General features: G+C 45.8%; 1 protein-coding gene and 1 long non-coding RNA gene across 8 annotated transcripts in view; one reads left to right on the top strand and one right to left on the bottom strand.

The window, feature by feature from the left end:
- Positions 1–2960: 2960 nt before the first annotated feature.
- LOC109547476 (uncharacterized) lies at positions 2961–7720 on the bottom strand. Of its 3 annotated transcripts, none has more exons than XR_012332745.1 (2): positions 4334–7720; positions 2961–3828 (listed from the first exon to the last, which is right to left on the bottom strand). It is a non-coding gene; the product is annotated as an uncharacterized lncRNA (long non-coding RNA). The 3 variants fall into 3 exon arrangements; XR_002173251.3 differs by having other exon boundaries at positions 5204–7720; XR_002173252.3 differs by having other exon boundaries at positions 6993–7720.
- A 325-nt stretch (positions 7721–8045) lies between these two features.
- Positions 8046–19331, top strand: part of TSC1 (TSC complex subunit 1) — a 48841-nt gene continuing 37555 nt past the window's right edge. For 2 of the 5 annotated variants that reach the window (XM_073806738.1, XM_073806737.1), the window contains exon 1: positions 16729–17301. In XM_073806738.1, coding sequence (XP_073662839.1) covers positions 17244–17301 — 58 coding nt within the window. In that variant the 5' untranslated portion in view covers positions 16729–17243. Of the gene's footprint in view, positions 8103–16725; positions 17302–19331 lie in introns of those variants that run through there. The other 3 variants (XM_019920224.3, XM_019920225.3, XM_019920226.3) reach the window with 3 other exon arrangements.

Here is a 19331-nt window from a genome sequence, read left to right as displayed (position 1 = left end):
AAGCGGGGGAGGCTACCCAGGGTCTATCGACAAATGAATAAGTAAACAAAATAGAGTATATCTGTGCAATGGAATATTCAGCCTTAAAAAGGAAGCGAATTCTGACACGTGCTACAACACAGATGAACCTTGAAGACATTCTGTTAAGTACAATAAGCCAATCACAGAAAGATAAATACTTTATTCCACTTACACGAGGTATCTGGAGAAGTCAAGATCACAGAGACAGAAAGTAGAATAGTGGCTGCTAGAAGCTGTGGGTGAGGGATGAGTTATTTAATAGGTACGGCGTTTCTGTTTCGCCAGATGAAAACGTCCTGGAGATGGATGGGGGTGATGGCTGCACAGCAATGGGAATGTGCTTAATGCCCCCGAACCATACACTTAAACATGGTTAAGATGGCAAATGTCATGTGATGCGCAGTTTACCAAAGTTAAAAACAAACGTCTGCCCAATCCTTCATTTTCACAGACACAGAGAGTGAGAGTGAAGCCCGGAGTATCTCACTATCTTGTGATGAGGATCTCAGATTTCCCTTCGCTGCGCAGTCCAATTATTATTTTCCGATCTTCACGTATTTTTGCAAGTTTTTATTATGAAAAATTTCCAAAAAGAAAGCAAGTGAAACACATCTAATGAACACCTATATATCCCTCACTGTTATTCAACAAGTTATCATTTGCCAACTGTGCTTTACGTCTCTATATGCATATATATGTACATATAAATGTGTTTCGTGTTGATAAAACATTTTGAAGATGTATTGCAGACATCATGACACTTCACCCATAAATACTTGAGCATGTATCTCCTAAAAACAGATATTCTTATATCATCATGTAACTGTCATTATCACACCTAAGAAAACTGTCAATAATTTCCTAGTATCATTGCATATTCATTTCAGACTCACTTTTTTTTTTTTTTTTGCAATCTCCCCCATTTTCTCGTAGAGTGGCTCTTTCAGAATCAGGATCGCGCCAAGTTTCAAGCATTGCGTTTGCCTGTTTCTTTAGCCTCCTTTTTGATAGAACAGCGCCCCCTACCCCTTTCTTTTGACATTGATCCCTCCCCCCCCCCAACCCCCACCCCCTCAAAAGAGCTCAGGCCAGCCTGGTAGAAGAGTCTGCTTTCCGGATTTGTCTGATTGTTTCCTTGAGGTGCCGTCTAACCTGTTCCTCCATCCCATGTATACTGGACGTTAGGGCCAAGGCTTGATGCTGTTCAGCTGAGATGTCTTAGGCAAGGATATTTCTCAGGTGATGCTGTGTGTGCCGCAGCATTGGCGGTACCTAATGTCAGGTTGTCCCACCTTAGTGATGCTAAGTTTGGTCACTGGGTTAAAGAGGTGACGGCCAGCTCTCTCCATCATAAAGGTGAGGTGAGAAGCAGTCTGTAGAGTAGGACTTTGTCGTCATGCAAGCATCCTGTTCCCCACAGCTTCTCCTAATGGGTTCAGCTTCCACCGCTGAATCAACTGTTTCATTGATGGTTGCAAAATGGTGATCCTTCTAATTCTTCCACTCCTTCCACATTTATTAACTGTTTTGTTTTTTTTCTGTAAAGATGAGCTTTCCCTCATTAACTGTGGATGAGCCAGAGTTCTTCCAAATATCAGGGTGTAAATGATTCATCTTTTCTTTTTAATTGCTGATTTCCATAATAAGGTGTTGGCATAATTGGATTTTTAAAATTTTCTCTCTCCTTTTCCCCCCTTAATTCTGAGTATCACTATGAACTCATGGATTTGTATTTTTTCAGTGATTTACATTACATTCCAAAGATTCCTTTTTATGGTCAGTGTATTAGCTTCTGAGGGCTGCTTTAGCAAACGACCACAACTGGGTGGCTTATGCAGCAGAAGTGTATTCTCTCTCAGTTCTGGAGGCCGGAAGTCTGAAATCAATTACATCTCTTGTTCTGTGAACTGTTCATGTCTTTTGCCCTCTTTTTCTAGGAAATAAGTGAGTTAAAAAAAAGACGTTAAGGAATTCTCTCTATATTAGGAGGCTTATTTGTGAAATAAGTTGCAAATATTTTGTCTCAGTTTATTTGTTTTGTCTTTGCTTGTTTTCTTCTTGCCTTACAAAAGGAGTTTTGTTTTGTTTTGTTTTTTACTTTGTTTTGGAGGTCGTCTGATTCATCAGCCATTTCTTCTTTTGCTTCTGACTTTTCAGCCATTTTCGGAAAGGTTTTCTTCACTTTTTTTTTTTAACGTTTCTATCGGAGTATAATTGCTTTACAATGGTGTGTTAGTTTCTGCTTTATAACAAAGTGAATCAGTTATACATATACATATGTTCCCATATCTCTTCTCTCTTGCGTCTCCCTCCCTCCCACCCTCCCTATCCCACCCTCCCTCCCACCCTCCCTATCCCACCCCTCTAGGTGGTCACAGAGCACCGAGCTGATCTCCCTGTGCTATGCGGCTGCTTCCCACTAGCTGTCTATTTTACATTTGGTAGCATATCTATATCCATCAGTCTTCGTTATTTTTTTCAGCTCGGGACCCTCCATGCCTTGCCTTTCTTATCTCCTGTTTCATGTATATCTTAAATCTGACAATTTATCAGCCAATGAGCCTTACGTGGTCTTACGTCCATGCCTTTATTCAAGCTGGGTCTTCCTCCTGAAAAGCCCACCTGCCTCAACACCATTTATCAGACTTCTGATTAAACTGGAAGCAAAGTTCAAACATCATCCCCACCAATAAGTTGCCCTCATCGTTCCAAGTGCAGCCACTTTGCAAAGTGGTTCTGGGCTGGACCTGACTCTGAGTCACACTGCGGTGGGTCCCCCTTCCATCTCATCTGCTGGACTCCATGCACCTTAAAAGCAGGTGTAAGGGATTGACAAGTGTTCTCTCCCCACCCCCAATTCACACCCACCGAGAACCTCAGAATGTGACCTTATTTGGAAATAGGGTCTTTGCAGATGTAATTCAGTTCAGATGAAGTCATACTGAATTGATGTGGGCCCTAAACCCAATGACTGGTGTTCTTTCTTTCTTTGTTTCTTTCTTTGCTGTGTCACGTGGCTTGTGGGATCTTAGTTCCCTGACCAGGGACTGACCCTGGGGCCGTGACAGTGAAACCGCCAAGTCCTAACCACTGAGCCACCAGGGAATTCCCCATGACTGGTGTTCTTATAAAAAGAGAGGACACGCAGTGACACATACAGAGAAGTGTGTTGCCTCTCTGCTGTCACCTCTTTAACCCAGTGACCAAATTTAGGCCATGTGAAAACACACAGGGAGAGAGACGGCCACGCACAGAGGGAAGCAGAGAGTAGAGGGACGCAGTTGCAAGCCAAGAACATCAAAGACGGCTGGCAACCCCCAGAAGGTAGGAGAGGGCACGGGACATTCCCCATCACAGACCCCAGAAGGGACCAGCCCGGCTGACCCTTTGATTGCAGACGTTTGGCGTCCAGAACTTAGAGAGAACGCACTTCTGTGGTTTAAAGCCACGCGGTCTGTGTACTTTGTCACAGCAGCCTGAGGACACTCACGCATCAGGGAACAGTAATGACGATACTCATAGGTGCCCACACTTTGGCATGCGCTCTGATAGGCATTTACATGAGTCTCTCACTGGACCGTCCTAGTGACCCTCTGAGTTGGGTATTTAAGGTTATTGGTGGCATCCCCACGTCCAGGTATAGAAACTGAAGTTTGGTTACTCACCCAGGGCACACTGCCAAGTTGTAGAACCAGGATCCCAACTCAGCCTTACTCCCTCTGTCCTCCCCAGATGCTGGTTCGCGCACTGCACACCTGTGGCCGCCATGCCAACTGTCCTTTATGAGTAAGGGCTGGAAAAGGCATTCTTGAACAAAACCACAGAAACCCAAATTATAAGTCAAAAAAGGAGGAGTTGATTACATCAAAATTAATGTCTCTTTTCCAGCAAAGTACAATATAGTTAATAGGAAGATAACAGGTGGGGGAAGACACTTGAAATATCTATAGTCAGCGAAGGACACATTTCCGTGTGTTGCAATCCTGCAAAGCAACAAGGAAAAGATAGTAACTCCTGAGAGAAAAATGGTCAAAAGATAAGAACTGACCATTTATGGAGGATGAAACCCACAAGACTGACAAGAATATTAAAAAATGCTCCATCTCATTAAGAGAGAGGTAAGTTAAAACAAGAATGGGTCACTATAGCCCTATTATACTTTACAATTAAGAGTGTTGGCAGGGATGTGGGCTTTTTTGTAGACTTCTAGTGAGACTGTAGCCTGGGGCAGCTGTCCTGGAGAACAGTTGGGTGGTGTTTCTTAAAAGTAAGTCTGTGTAAAAATTTTGGAGGTGATGGATATGTTTAGTACCTGGGCTGTGGTGATGGTACCACAGGTGCATGCCATGTCCAAAGTCATCAAGATATAACATTAATCTTTTGTGTATCAATTATACCCCTGTAAAGCTAATTTTTTTTTTCTCTAAAAACAACAGAGTAAGTCCATGCATAGTCTATGATCCACCAGTTTTAGTCCTAGTTACGTATCCCAAAGAAATTCTCAGCTGGACGCGTACGGGAACAAGTAGTGAAGTTTATCACAGTGTTGTTTCTGGTGGCACTATGGGTGTTGCTCCCTGGGAGAGTGGAGAGCAGATCAGGGCAGATCCACATCATTGAATCATCGTCAGCAGTTAGAAGCTATTGGCTGCACATATACAGGGCAAGGAACATGAAGCTTCAAGACATAAAGTTGAGTGGGGAAAAAAGTAAGAAGCAGATCGCCATTTATGACATAATCCATTCAACTAAGTTAAAAATATATGCATATATTTATATACATATGTGTCCATTCGGACACAGTGCTAGACAGCAAGAGGACAATGACAGGACTGGAGAGGCCAGGGCTGCTGAGAGTCTCAGGGGCTACTGCCAGGAGCTTGGAGTCCACCCTCCAGTAAATGTGTGACCCCTGAAAGCAAGGGGCTGCCACACAGAAAGCTGAAGCAAGAGAACAACTCAAATGGATGAGCTTATGACATAGAAAAGGACATATTTTTGACTAGTGGTGTCCTTCCAAAGGCCTTCAAATCTCATTGCATCTGGAAGGTCTTTTGTTTGTGAGGGACAGAAACCCAACTGAAACTAACATCAGCGGAAATAGTTTTTGCCTCATGGAACTCGGAGGACCAGGGTGAAGCTGGCATCAGGGACTCCGGAGTTTGAGGGGGTAGCAACCTACATTTCTCTTTCCATCTCCGTCTCTCTTTGTCTCTGTTTCTCTGTGTCTTTTCCATCTTTTGGCTGGACTCCTCACAGCGTTTGGTGTAGGTGAGGGAGAGGGGGAGGGTCACAGCTTTCTCATCCCAGTTTAGTGACCCCAGAGGAAAGACAACATCTCTTTCAGCATCCATGTATAAAGACTCAGGGAAGCACCCTGATTGGCCCAACTTGGGTCACATGTCCAACTGTACCAAGCCCTTTGGCTGGATGCCCAGGACCTTGGATTGGCTAGACCTGGTCCAGGTGCCTGTGGCCTGAGGGTGATGCTGTGGTTGTCCCCAGGAAGGGGAGGGGGAGCTGCTGCACAGATGAATGCCTCACACACATCAAGTGGGTGCCACCTGCCTCCAAGGGCTCACCGCTTCTGTCTTCTGTCACACTCATACAGGCTGGACATGATGGTTGGAGAAAGCCCAGTCAGGAAGCCCCTGCCATGGGGAGGCTCCAGGGTGGTACGTGGAAGGTAGTGGTCTGATTAACGTCTATTTAGCCAATGACAAAAATCAACTCCAGAAAAGCAGAAAATAGCAAGGCAGCCCCTGGGGAGTGGACGGAGACAGTGGCAGGGCTGCCTCTGCCTTTCTTCCCAGCTTCTTCTCACAGCCCCTGGTGGTCCATATTGAGAGAATTACCATTCTTCTTCCAGACACTGTATAAACAGTAACAGCGTGGTTATGGCCCCCTTGAGGTCCAGGAGCTGATGAGGCTCCTGTATCATTGCTCCCTTCCATGGAGGAGAGCATTCCAGCAGGATGAGATCACGGAGCCCAGGAAGATTGTGGGTGGGGAAGGGGGGTTCCTGGGCTGGAGCTCTGGAGCAGTGCCCATCCCCCGACTCCATCCCTTAACCTAACTCTCCCACTCACTGGTGGTCTCAGAATGTCCCTGAGTTCCTGCCATGGTGCTAACGCAAAGGCAGGAATCTGTTCCTGAACCCAGACCACCCCACCCCTTCTCCCCCAAACTTTCCATCTCTGGGCCCTGAGCCGACTATGTTGGGTAACTACACGGAAGTCAGCACTGGGTGGCCTGACTCCAGGCAGTGGCTGCATGCTGACTGTGAGTGCAGTTAACAAATTAACAAAACTAACCTTTATTGACATAGGTTCTATGCTGGTTACATCTTAACGTCTCATTGAATCCACCCCATTAGGTAGGCATTATTATTACCCCTATGCTGCAGGTGAGGAAACGAAGGCTCACCCAGTCCGCACGAGGGCAGAAACCTGCCTTCACGCTCGTCTGTTTGAATCACGACCTCTTGGCTTCCCCCAGCTGCCTCCATGGTGTGTTAGGCTGGTGGAATTTCCAGGTCAATGCTCACCTCCCCCAGAAGCCAGAATGATTATACAGGATGTGCACGGCTCAGGGTCCCCAGGAGGAGTGTGGGTGCGGGTACGTGGGTAGAGGCCAAAATACAGCCCGGGCTCTGCTCACGTGGGCTATGGGCCCAGAAGGAGTGCCTTTTTTTTTTAATTCTCACAAAGGCAACCCACGGACTAACAGTAGCCGACCCCCCTGGGCCTCTTGGAATTCTGACAGCACCCAACTTGCTAGCGACTCACACAGCAGGCCCCTCAAGCCATATGCCGCCTTGCCTCGTGACCCAACTAGTTCCCATGACCAAACGTGTTATTTCCATAACTCCCCCGGCCCGGCAGGCCCTTGCTTCTTTTAGTTCTTTTCTTTCCAAACTTTAGTTCTTTTCTTCCCAAACGCCTCTCCCATTCCTATTTCCTGAAACCTACCTTTCTTTGAAAACCCGGCGGGATGCTCACTCTTTCAGAAAGCCTTTCAGACACCACAGCTCAACTGCGGCCTCTCTCAGGCTGCTTTGCACCAGTCACAGCGTCTGCTATCCCCCGCCTCTGATAAGGGCCATCACCCTTCAAGCATTCACTCGGCGCGGGTCGCCGTGCTAAATACGCTCCATACTTTTTCTCCCTGAATCCTCACTTCACTCCTGTTCTTAGGCCCATTTCACAGAGGAAGAAACTGAGGCTCAAGGGCCTTCAAGACTTGCCCAGGTTTACACTGCTAGGAAGCAGCGGAGCAGGAACTGAACTGAGGGGTTCTGCTTTTAAAGCTGCCTGCTCTGATCAGGGTGGTTTTCCATAGACGTCGCGACCAGGTCTGAAACGCCAGCAATCTGAGGGTAGAAGCCACCGTGGGTCTCCGTAGGCCCAGAAGTGGGCTTCTGTAAATACTCCGCGAAGGAAAGAAGGCTGCCCTGGTGCAGCTTTTCTCTTTCCGCAGATGAGCTGCCACTCCTCCAAGGCTCCACAGCAGACCCTTCGCCCACAGGGGCCCTACGGGCTCTTCGGGAAACATGAACGCAGCTCTGCGGCCGGGCACACGGAGACCCTGGAAGGGGCACCCGGGTCTGCGAGCGGAGAAGGAACCTCCGGAAGGCGTGAGGGACTCCAACCACACCCAGCCGGGCCAACTTGTTTACGCCTCTTACCCGGCCCGGCCCGGCCCGCCGCCCCGCCCCTCGCTCTCTCGCGTAGCTCCTCCCGCCGCGCCGGCCCTTCTTTTTGCCTCCTTCGCAGTCACAAGACCTCTCAGCGGCTCCCTTTCGGAATCCTTCCGCCCGTCCCCGCCCCCCTACCTTACAAACTCTCCTTGGTTCTTTCTCGACTGGTTAGCATCATCAGTAATGAGCAGAACTTCCCCTTCCTTCCAAAGGTGCTGCCGACCGCGGTCATCTGTCGTCGGGTTCGACGGGGTGGGGGGCGAGACCCCGCTGGGACTCTTTTTCGTGGCGGAGGCTGCAGCGGCCGCGGACATTTCACGACGGGGGGGGAGGTGCTGTACGTCCAAGATGGCGGCGCCCTGTAGGCTGGAGGAGCTGTGAGGTAAACAGCTGAGGGGGAGGAGACGGTGTGTGAGGTTGAGGGTGTCGCCCCCTCCCTTTCATGGGGGCTTCTCAGGGCAGTCCTGGCACCATGGCCTCAGCCTGGGAGGCCCTGTGGGGCTGGGGCAAGGGGCTCTCTTGCCGGAGAAGGGACTCCGGGAAGGGGGGTTCGGAGAGCTTTCCCCTCCCTCTTATTACGCTCTATCTCCGGCGGGGCCCGGCCAGGCTGGCGGGTCTCTGGGGAGGAGAGGCGGCCCCGGCCGGCACGTCGCCCCTCTTCGGCGACGGAGGGGACGGCTGCACCCCCGCACCGCGGAGCCGAGGGCAGGGGTGAGGTGGGCCTGGTCGCCAGCCCCTCGCTGGGTGGGGTGACAGGTTCCCGCGGGGTGCGGAGAGCGGGGGAGAGACCCTCGGCTGGAGGGCGGGGCCGGGCGGTGGGGCTGGCGCCCGGGCTTGTTGAGAGGGGTCAGGGGTTGGGGGGGCGGGGGATGAATGGAGGCTGCCTGTGGGCATCGAGGACCCGCCTGGACTCGGTGTCTCCGCTGAAATTTGCATGACCGAGCGCGTCGCTCCGGGTGTGCTCGTGGGTATTTAATCGACGGTGAAAGACAGTTGCTTTCGAGTCAGCAGAGGTGATTCTTAAGAGACAGCTATTTGCAGAGCCACTCCTAGACGCTCATTCATTCATTTGAGGAACTGGAGGGTGAAGAGCCCGCAGTCAGAGAGCCCTTTGAGAATGAAAGCTGTTTCTTTGTGTTTCCTTTGCAAGAGTTTTGCTTCGGATTTGGGGGTGTGGGGGGAGGCTTTGGAGGGGGCGCGGTCCTCTCGACAACAGCAGCTTGTTTATGGGGCGCTCGCTGTGCAAGTGCTTTGCACTCATCCTCTCCTGTAGCCCTCGAGACAAAGGGGAAAGGCAGCCACTCTTAACGCCTCCATTTCTCAGATGAAGAAACTGAGGCCCCGAGAGATGAGGGTCCGTTGCCCAAGGTCACCCCTCTAGGATTATGTGAGCCAGGACTGGAACTGGGGTCCGACTGCCTCCCAGACTGTGCTCCTGTCTCTATTTGTACACCTATGACTCTCTATTTATCTATTTGATCAAAGCTGGCCCGTCATTCTAAGTAGGTGATTAGAATTAATCAGTTGGCCGAGGTCTGCGCATAAGTGCCTGTGTGTGTGTGTGTGTGTGTGTCTTTAATTTTGAGGAGGGACACCCTTGCTTATATACCTTAGCTTTTGTTGGGGGTGGCAGGGTTGTGCCTGTAAACATGTTAGTCTAAATTACGCCGGAAAGTATTTGATGTTTTCATAAAACTCACGCGTTTACTGCAGAAAGAAGTCGTGCTAAAATCTTTGCTGGGTTTTTTTTATAGAAAGCATGGAAATAGCCCTTCATTTTACATAGCGTAAGCTGTAAAAGTACTAAAATAGTATAATACTCTTCTGAGATTCATCGGTTTATAATTTGGGGATCAACTTGGAGTCGTCTGAATTCACACGTGCCGGCAAAGTGGAGCTGTAAATTTCGAGAAGCGTCATAAAACCAACCCTTGTGGGAGCCCTTGATTTACAGAGCAACCACCTGTGATTCTTAAGTTGCCCATTCCTGAGTAAACCTGGAACATGCACGTGTGAAAACTGATGTAGGGTCGAGTGGGGAAATGCACCTTTAACAGTCACGCATCGGGCCAATGAGGTGCCTCAGAAACACTGACAGATTCTTTGCTATTTCTCTGGGGAGTCACAGGTTCGCCCTCTAACCACCTGGTGTAAACTTAAGGGGTATTTATAGAGGGTGTCAATGGAAACTATCCTCTTACCAAACTATATATCTTACCCAGACGCTCTTACGTCACGTGCATGGAAGGGCGAACGACGTAAGCTTTCTTTGCTTCACGCATTTCCTGGTGTCATAAAGACTTTGGGATGTTCCTAATTGCCTAGCTAGACAGATTCCTAGGCAACTACATGCATTCTTACTTGTTTTCATGAAATTGGAGTGTCTCAAATCCTGTGACTCAGTTGTACTCTTCCTCACTGGTTTCTTGAGAGCAAAGATGTCCCATGCTGCTGCTGTCCGGGTGTAATAAGATGCCTTCTGTGCATACCTGTTTTCATTTGTGAGGTGAAACTGAACAGTCTTACTAGGACAAATCAAATACATGCCTGTCTATGGGATGTTTATAGAGTAATGAAATTACTGGAAACGAGAGATCTCTAACAGTAACGTCCATCAGAACCTTCATGCACAGGTATCTGGCCCCGTAGTAGGTAGATTTGCATATTTGGTCTTTAAGTGTATTTTGGAAGAAGTCATAGGTGATTCTGATGTGCACCAGGGGTTGCGGACCAGTGGCTAAAGTAGCCACTTTGGCTATTTTTCTTTTAATTTATAATTTATTGCAGAGGCATTTCTTAAAATAGCTTCTAACCTCTGGTGTATATAGTGGTGGGTAAGTTTGGGGCTCTGAATTACAGCTGACTTGATCGTACAGATCTGTCTTCTTTCAGAGTTTGTTAAGGTACAGGTATGGTTCTTTTCCGGGTTTAGGGCCATGGTAGACTAAAGTTAACTTTTTCTGGAATTAACTGGATATTCTTGGCTGCAGATGAGCCAAATACAGCAATACATCAACCATTTCAAGCTTTTCTAAAAGTCAGATAGCTTTTGACTTCTAACAAGCCACTAAGTTCTCTGAGCTTCAGTTTATTCATTTGTGAAATGAGAGAGTTGGATTGTAAATGAGTATTTCAAAGTCTAAATTTCTGAGATTTCAAGTCCTTCTGGGGCTTCAGTTAAAGATTCTACATTGATTGAATCAAAGTGTTAATGGCTTTATAATAACTGAGCAAACGGATGACCTTTAGCGCGACCTGTTTTTATCCTTTCCTTTATGTCACATTTTTAAGAAGGTATTCCTTAAAAGTTCCTCATATTATAAATCTCTCTTCGAGAGATTAGTTTTATTTGTATTAGTTTTGTTTGTCATTTAAGTAGCTGCAAGCATGAAAGAAAAGTGTACTCGATAGCATTTAAACCTCGAGCTTTTTGCTTTAAAAATACATATATACTTATAATTAGCATATACTCAAAAACTGAATTTTCCCCCCTCAGTGTTTAGTTTGCATGAAATACTGATTTTTTCTATTGGTCTGAAAAAGGTTTTAGACCAATTAAATTGGTTTAAAATTACCATCAGCAATTTTAGATTATTCTTTTTCTGATTTACTTATTAAGCGTGTAGTTCCTAGACATTAGTAATTTAATGTCTAGTGTCTATTTTTGGGAGGGGGAGAATTTAAAAAAATATGTATATATGAAACATATGTAATCCCAGGACCTTGCTAATTTCTTCTTGTCCATTCTCTTGTGCAGTACTAACTTTTGTTCTATACAGGGAAGTAGCAAAAGGTTATAGAACACTTTTTAAGGTTGAGTGGATTCAGATTGTCATCTAATGAGTAAAGTGCCCTAAAAACCTAGCTTTGATACAGAGCAAGACATGGTAGTTACTGGCCTAGAATTCACAGGTCACTTTCTAGAGTAAAGATAATGGCAATAGAAGCCAAGAAGTGTTTGAGTAACAAGGGACAACTTTACCCTTTGGTCGGTGATAGAGGACACAATGGGCCATGGTAAGAAAAAACAGATGTGGTGACCGTAATGTCTGCAGTTGTTAAGACCTGTGCTGCTCTGAGTAGTTCCACAGAGCACACGAGTACAGCAACACACATGAAGTGTATCCATTTTAAGCTACAGGATGACTGTATCAGTGTTTCAAGTATAAGTTATTAAATGTAGACTTCCAAGGCTTATGTACCCATTTTGTTTAGTAGTAATATTGTTATAATAAAGTTTATATTTATTGGCACAGTGCCAAACAATGTGCTATGTTTTTTACATGCGTGATCCTGTTAGCTCTTCCCACAGCCTTAAGGGGCGGGAGAGAGAGATGAGCACGCTGAGGCTTAAGGTCACTTATTTGGTGGCTGAGCTGGGATTTGAGCCCTGTTGGTTGACTCCAGAACACACACATTTAATCTTGCACTGTGATAAATTGTCTGAACTGCTGATCTCATAAACTAACTCAAAGGTCAATGGTTCTTAAGTTTTGGGGGGGCCTCCGTTACCCTCTGAGGATTTGTGGGAAGCTGTGGACCAAATATCGTTTTCTGTCCCATCAGCACCAAGAACAAAATTCATACAGATATGAAATTCTGGATATGGCTTCAGGAACTTTACAGACCCAGCCTAAAGCCCAGCTGATCATTCTAGATAGACTACTGCTCTTAAAAATGGACTTGGGCTTTAAAAAAGAAACAAACAACAAACAAAACAGTAGATAGGAAAGGCCCACGTCTTTTAAAGATGGACTATGTACTGTTTGTATTATAAATCATTTTCTTAAACTTTTATATTGAAAGGTTCTTTACACTTCACTGGGAGATCAACCTTAGGTGCCACATTAAAAAAAAATTATAAGTGGAGAACTCAGGTGTGTAACTTGCTAAATGCTTGTCAAGCTTGGCATTCGGTCTATGTGTACCTTTAGCACCTGGCAGAATTCCATTGGGCTTTTTTCCCCAGGGTTTATGCACTGTTTTTTTCCTTTAGAACCTCAAAAGTGTATATAAAATAGATATAAAATAGATATTTTTAATATTTCTTGCCTTCATCCTTCTTCCTAGACTAGTGGTTCTCAACCTCTTGTGGGCATCAGAATCGCCAGGAAGACCCACTTCTAGATTCAGAGGTCTCTGGCCACCAAGGCTCAAGGCCCAAGAATTTGCATTTCTAGCAAATCCCCAGGTGACGCTGATGTTGCTGGTGTGAGGACCACATTTGAGAACCACATGTGTTAGTCCTAGACTATCAAACCCTGTGCCTTTATTCCCTAGGATATTTCTGTTTTAGTCTTGTGAACTTGAAACCTAAAGAAATCTTAACAGTTTCCCTCAGATTTCTTTTTTTTTTTTTTTTTTTTCAGTACGTGAGCCTCTCACTGTTGTGGCCTCTCCCGTTGCGGAGCACAGGCTCTGGACATGCAGGTTCAGCGGCCATGGCTCACGGGCCCAGCCCTCCACGGCACGTGGGATCTTCCCAGACCGGGGCACAAACCCGCGTCCCCTGCATCAGCAGGCGGACTCTCAACCACTGCGCCACCAGGGAAGCCCCTCTCAGATTTCTTTTAAGGGAAGCTCTGTTTTTGAAACATACATGATATTTGGTTTATTTTCTTGGTAAATAATTTTGTTCATGCTAATAGAAAGTTAAAACATAAGAAACATTATTTATAGAAGAGCTACACCTTACCAAAATCAAGCTCTGTCCCTGCAGGCAAGTTACTAGAGGATTTACCTCTGAAATAGGGTAGGTATACGCTTCAGTGAATTGTCCTTCCAGGTCCCTCATGGCAAAAGTTCAGAGTGGAGAATCTGGAGCTCCCCTGCCCCTGTTTATACAACCTTGAGAGAGACCACAACTGCTGAGACCATGTAAATCACACGTGGCTACACAGTTTGGCAGGTTTTGCTACCAGCTGTTTTACTTTCACACACTGAGTGGTATTTCCTACCCCTTTCTTTCCTTCTGTGCATTGGTAGGAAGAGTGAATTGGAGCTTGTAGCTTACCTTTTTTGGATGCATTTGTGCTGAACGCAACTTTATTCACTTGATAGAATATTACTCTAAGAAATCACCTGAGCGTTGCTGAGCCAAACGTAATTGTGTAGTAGTGTATTATTAATTTTAATAAATTTATTTATTTATTTATTTTTGGCTGTGTTGGGTCTTCGTTGCTGTGCGTGGGCTTTCTCTAGTTGCTGCGAGCGGGGCTACTCTTCGTTGTGGTGCATGGGCTTCTCATTGTGGTGGCTTCTCTTGTTGCAGAGCATGGGCTCTAGGCGTGTGGGCTTCAGTAGTTGTGGCACGTCGGCTCAGCAGTTGTGGCACACGGGCTTAGTTGCTCCACGGCATGTGGGATCTTCCCAGACCAGGACTCGGACCCATGTCCCCTGCGTTGGAAGGCGGATTCTTAACCACTGTGCCACGAGGGAAGCCCAGTAGTGTGTTATTGACATATTATTATTATCTGTATTATCTGTGTAATGTTTCTGTTCTACTTATACTGTACTTGATAATGAAATAGTCTATCTATGCCTGAACCTGTATCTGAATTGTCTTTGAACTTTTAGATAAAAATCTCAGTACAGAAAACAAGTTACAGTGAAGAGACATCTGCTTTCGTTTATACCTGTAGTTGTGTTTTTACATCATAGAAAAGTTGCACAAAATTATCTAGGCGATGTGATATGCAGTTACATATTTTATGTGATTTGGGGTTCTGAGGAGTCCTAGGGGATAGAAGGCCACACACAACACTGATTTTCCAAAAGTCTGAATATTCAGCGGATATTTTCAGGTAAAATACTTCGTGAAGGCATTTAGGTACCTGCCAATAGTATTTCATAAAGGTATATTACAGCTCTCAGGTCTCTCATGCCTCGTAATGCATCTTGCCTAGGGCAGAGATGTGTGAAAAACTGTGTACAAGTCCTGCTAATGACATCTCTACATGGCTGTTGAGCTGGAGTTTGTGTGCACCCCACATATACACACCATCGCTCTGTAGACACCTACAGAATGAAATGAAGGTGAAATGTGAAAACAAGTTGACCTATATTCCTTCTGCTTAATCTCAAAACGCTAAAGCACAGAGCTGTCACCTTCCCCAAACCTACCCTTTATTTCTATTCAAAAAGACTTGTAGAAGTGCAATTACAGTGTTGCTTTCTGATGAGAATACAACTTTTGGGTCCAAGAGGAGGAGTCCGGATCTGAGGGCATGTTTCTTTTTTAATTTGGCTTTCGAAGATAAGAACATGGATTGGCCCTGTTATGCTCTGACAGGTGTTTCCATCCGTACCCCTCAAGGGTACACATTTTTGAAGAGGGTCTTCTCCGTTCCTCACTTCTGATCAGGAAGTTCACAGGTTGCATGATTTTACCTAGTAGTACCTCCATAGGGCAGGATTTAAATATAAATGAATAAGTAAACACTTAAAATATAAATAATGCCAGGTAGCCCCTGACTGGCCAACATTTATCACCATTACCATTTTTTAGCATAGCAATAAAGAAGGTAAGAAGTCTTAATGTCGAGCATTGGACAAAAACCATTCTGATTTCCTATGCCAGTTCCTTTATATAGGACAGTGATCCTGGCTAGGCAGCTATAAGATCTCATCTTGTATACATCCTAATTTTACCCTTGCCTTAGATATTCCTTTTCAGGTAAAAGATCCAACTGGGATTAATTGCAAGAGGAAGTCTACATGACTCAGTGGAGTAACAGCTGAAGTTAAGATTCTAAAGATCAGAGGCTCCAGTGTTTTAATTCTAGCTCTTTTGGTTGAGTGACTGTGGCTGGGCAAGCACCCCCTGTGTGAATGGTTTCGTTGGCCTTTTTGGAAAGCCAGCCCGCCTTCCAGCTCTGCACACACTTTCAGTATGCCACTGAGGACCACAGTTAACGGCGTTAGTGCCTAGAATGTGTTCTACAGGGAAGTATAATTACCGCGTCATCTGGAGCAAGAGGTTTTAATTGTTAGAGAGCTGCTCAACACACTAGTTCAACTTTGACCAGGACCGTATGTGGAACGTCTCGTTTCCTACCTCTTCCGTGTTCAGTGTAATTAGGCATATATAGTGTATGAGGTTCAGCTTTTCATATCTGTATTCAACCCTGGAATGGCTACCAAAGAAGCTGATGAAATCTTTGTTGACTTGAACGGGGTATATTTGCCCCTTGTGTGCCAGATGCTGCAATAGGCCCTGGGTCCCTGTCCCCATGGAGCTTACAATCTAGTGATCAGGCTGTACCTAAACGTAGTTTGAAGGGCCCACATTTTAAAAGCAAACTGGAATGTATTTACATATACTCATATTTAACAAGGATATTTAATATGAGGTAATTTAGGTAGAAAGCAGGGCAAAAAGGGAAAGAAAATAGGGAGAAATGATAGCTGTTCTCAAATATTTTATGCTTGTCATGTAGAAGGATTAGATTAAGGTTGTGTGGTTTCAAAGGCAGAATTCAACTTTGTACATTTATTTAAGAAATATTTTAACTCCTAATCATTCAGTGAACAAGTCCCAGGCACTGTGGCAGCTGCAAGAGGCACAGTACTGGAGAGGCCCCTGTCTCTCCCTGGCTGGAACTGCTGTTCTGGTGAGGGGGACATATTCAGTGACTAATTACACTTGCTTAGTCGGTTGTGGTCCGTGACACCAAGAAATACAGGCTGTTGAGAGTATGTGATGGGGCCTGACCTGGTCTGGTCCTGAGTGGAGGGAAGTGAAAGCTTCTCTGATGAAGCGCATGTTTAAGCTGAGGTTTTTCAGGGTGAAGACTGAGCTTGGGAGGGGGCAGAGGTAGAGTCTCTTGGGCACAGGGACAACATGTACCTGGTCCTGAAGTGGGGACGTGTGTGGCTTGGCTGAGAGACTGTGTGGCTAGTGGGGCAGGGCCGTGGGGAGGGAGGGGGCGTGGTGGGTTTGAAGTGATGCAGACCCACCAAGCGCTTCGTGCCTGGCGCTGCTCTTCCTCTCGGGCTCCTCGGGTGGTTTCTCTGTGCCACGTACCGTGCCGAGGGCTATGGGCGTTCCTCTCCTGGATTAGCGAGGTAGACGCCACCGTTCTTCTCACTGTACAGTGACGTAATTTAAGGTTGGACATTAGAGACATAAGATAAATCACCCAAAGTTACACCGCTACTCAGTGGCAGAGCTTGGATTTCAACTCAGAGCTCTAATTCTGGAGCCCATCCTGCCCATGCATTTCCTGCCCATTCGTTTATAGCTCTAATAAAGACAGTTAACAAAAGGCAGAGTTTACAAGTTCAGCACAATATAAAGAATTTTCCAGCAACCAACTGTTCAGAAATGTAGACGGGGAGAGGCATGTGCACCCAGTGATTATAAGTGTTCATTCCAGCGGAAACCGGATGGCCACCTGTCAGGGATGTGCAGTAGGAAAGAGGTGGAAGCCAGTGAATCCTGAACTTCCTCTGATTGCTTCTGGGATCTCACTTCATTGTGAGATTGATATTGACAGATGCGTGTTTCTTCTCTTCAGTGACCATGAAAGACACCAGGTTGACAGCACTGGAAACTGAAGTACCAATTGTCCCCAGAACAGGTAAGGTGCAAACTCAATCCAGTGGTTGGGGGAAGGTGGAAGAGAATCATTTATCCTGTCTGTGGTTGTACTGGGGCAAAGATATTTCTTTGCATTCAGGATTAACGTTGATGGTTTTAGCTACTTGCCAGGAACTAGACCTTCTGTGTCGTGAAGTAATTAGTCAAATTACCGGTAATTTTTTAACTGCTTATTCAGTGCCAGGCATGGTGTTAAGTGCATTCTGTGGTTATTTATTTTGTTCTTCACAGCCACACTTTTGGTGTATCTCCGTTTTACAGATGAGGAGTTGGGCTCTGAAATGTTACGTAATTTTCCTAAGGTTGTATAGTTAGTACCCGGTGTACCTGCGACTCAAATCAGTTCAATCTAGCAGCAGAATTTGGTTCTAACGCCTAGATAAAATTGAAGCCTGTGTGTCTGAGCAAGTCATTTAACTAGAACAGAGGTTCTCAACCCTGGCTGTGCCTTAACAATCCACACAGGCGTATAAAACAAGCCAGACGTCCTGTCTGGACCCCACCCCTTAACCTGCTCAGGATCGTGTGGACTCTCCAGGTGATTCTAATGTACGTTCTGGGCTGAGGACCCCTGAGCTAAGGAATTAGCATTTACATTGTACCGTGGCTTTATTTATTAATTGTCTTAATTAGTTTTTTGGGGGTGAGTTGCATGCTATCGTGTTTTCTGGGAATTGGAGGATTCTCAGAGCCCTGGAATATATCCTTCCTAAATATTGAGACTTTGGCATTTCTGTGGATACTAGTGTAGTCTGAGTGACCTGACTGATCCCTGAGCTCTAATTTTGAGTTTACTGGCAGGAGTGTGCAGTGCAACAGCTTTCCGTGTCTGCAGGAAGGGTGTAGGGGAGATAGGGAAGTGTTTGGTCTGCTGTCTTTATACACAGATGGCTAATGGGATTCATTTAATGCCTCACTGGTTGCTATTTGCTGTGTTCTGTCACTGTCTTCCTCACCTTACCTCCTAGGAATTGTGAAATAAGGTGGAGATTTTTGCCTTAAAGATTGGTGTCTGTTCACAAACAGGGACTTAATACAGATTGTAGACTGTCTAACAAGAAGGTGGAAGTATTGTTCCCTCACGAGTAGGGGAAGCTTTCTAAGTTTAACTTTTTACTTTAAAATATTTTATGTGTACTTCACCCTGTCCTTTGTCAGAAATCCACTGCATATGAATTTGAACCCAGTGTCAGATGGTCATGATCAAATCACTGAGACCCAAGCTGAACATCACACATCACAAATCTCAGATTTTTTTTAAAATTTTTATTCATTTATTTATTTATTTTTTGGCTGCATTAGGTCTTCGTTGCTGCGCACAGGCTCTCTCTAGTTGCGGCAAGCAGGGGCTTCTTCATTGTGGCGTGCAGGCTTCTCACTGCGGTGGCTTCTCTTGTTGCAGAGCATGGGCTCTAGGCGCACGGGCTTCAGTAGTTGTGGCGCACGGGCTTAGTTGCTCCACGGCATGTGGGATCGTCCTGGACCAGGGATTGAACCCGTGTCCCCTGCATTGGCAGGCGGATTCTTAACCACTGCACCACCAGGGAAGTCCCACAAATCTCAGATTTTATTAAACATTTTTCAGTATTGCATTTGTATTCCGTTTTAGTAGTCAGATTGTTAAAATTTGAAATTTTAGCAAATTGGTCAGCTGTGTCAGCCGCTAGATTGCTCCTGGGTTAACACGTGTTTGATACCGGAAGGACATTTGTCTTCAGCTGCCACGTTTAGTCCCATCACTAACGTTTTTAGACAAAGCAGAATGTAACTCGGGAGAGTTTCTGGTAAATTGTTTTCTGGAAGGAACCTGTACCTGGGATTCATAGCTTGGGCAAGCCTCGAGGATCCTTCATCTTCAGCTACTAAAAATTGTTGACAATCTATACCAGTCTTTTTTTTTTTTTTTTTTTTTTTGTGGTATGTGGGCCTCTCACTGTTGTGGCCTCTCCTGTTGCAGAGCACAGGCTCCGGACGCGCAGGCTCAGCGGCCATGGCTCACGGGCCCAGCCG

The sequence above is a fragment of the Tursiops truncatus genome, chromosome 6, assembly GCF_011762595.2.
Source record: "Tursiops truncatus isolate mTurTru1 chromosome 6, mTurTru1.mat.Y, whole genome shotgun sequence".
Classification (NCBI taxonomy): Eukaryota; Metazoa; Chordata; class Mammalia; order Artiodactyla; family Delphinidae; genus Tursiops; species Tursiops truncatus.
This window is presented reverse-complemented; position numbering and strand designations above follow the sequence as displayed.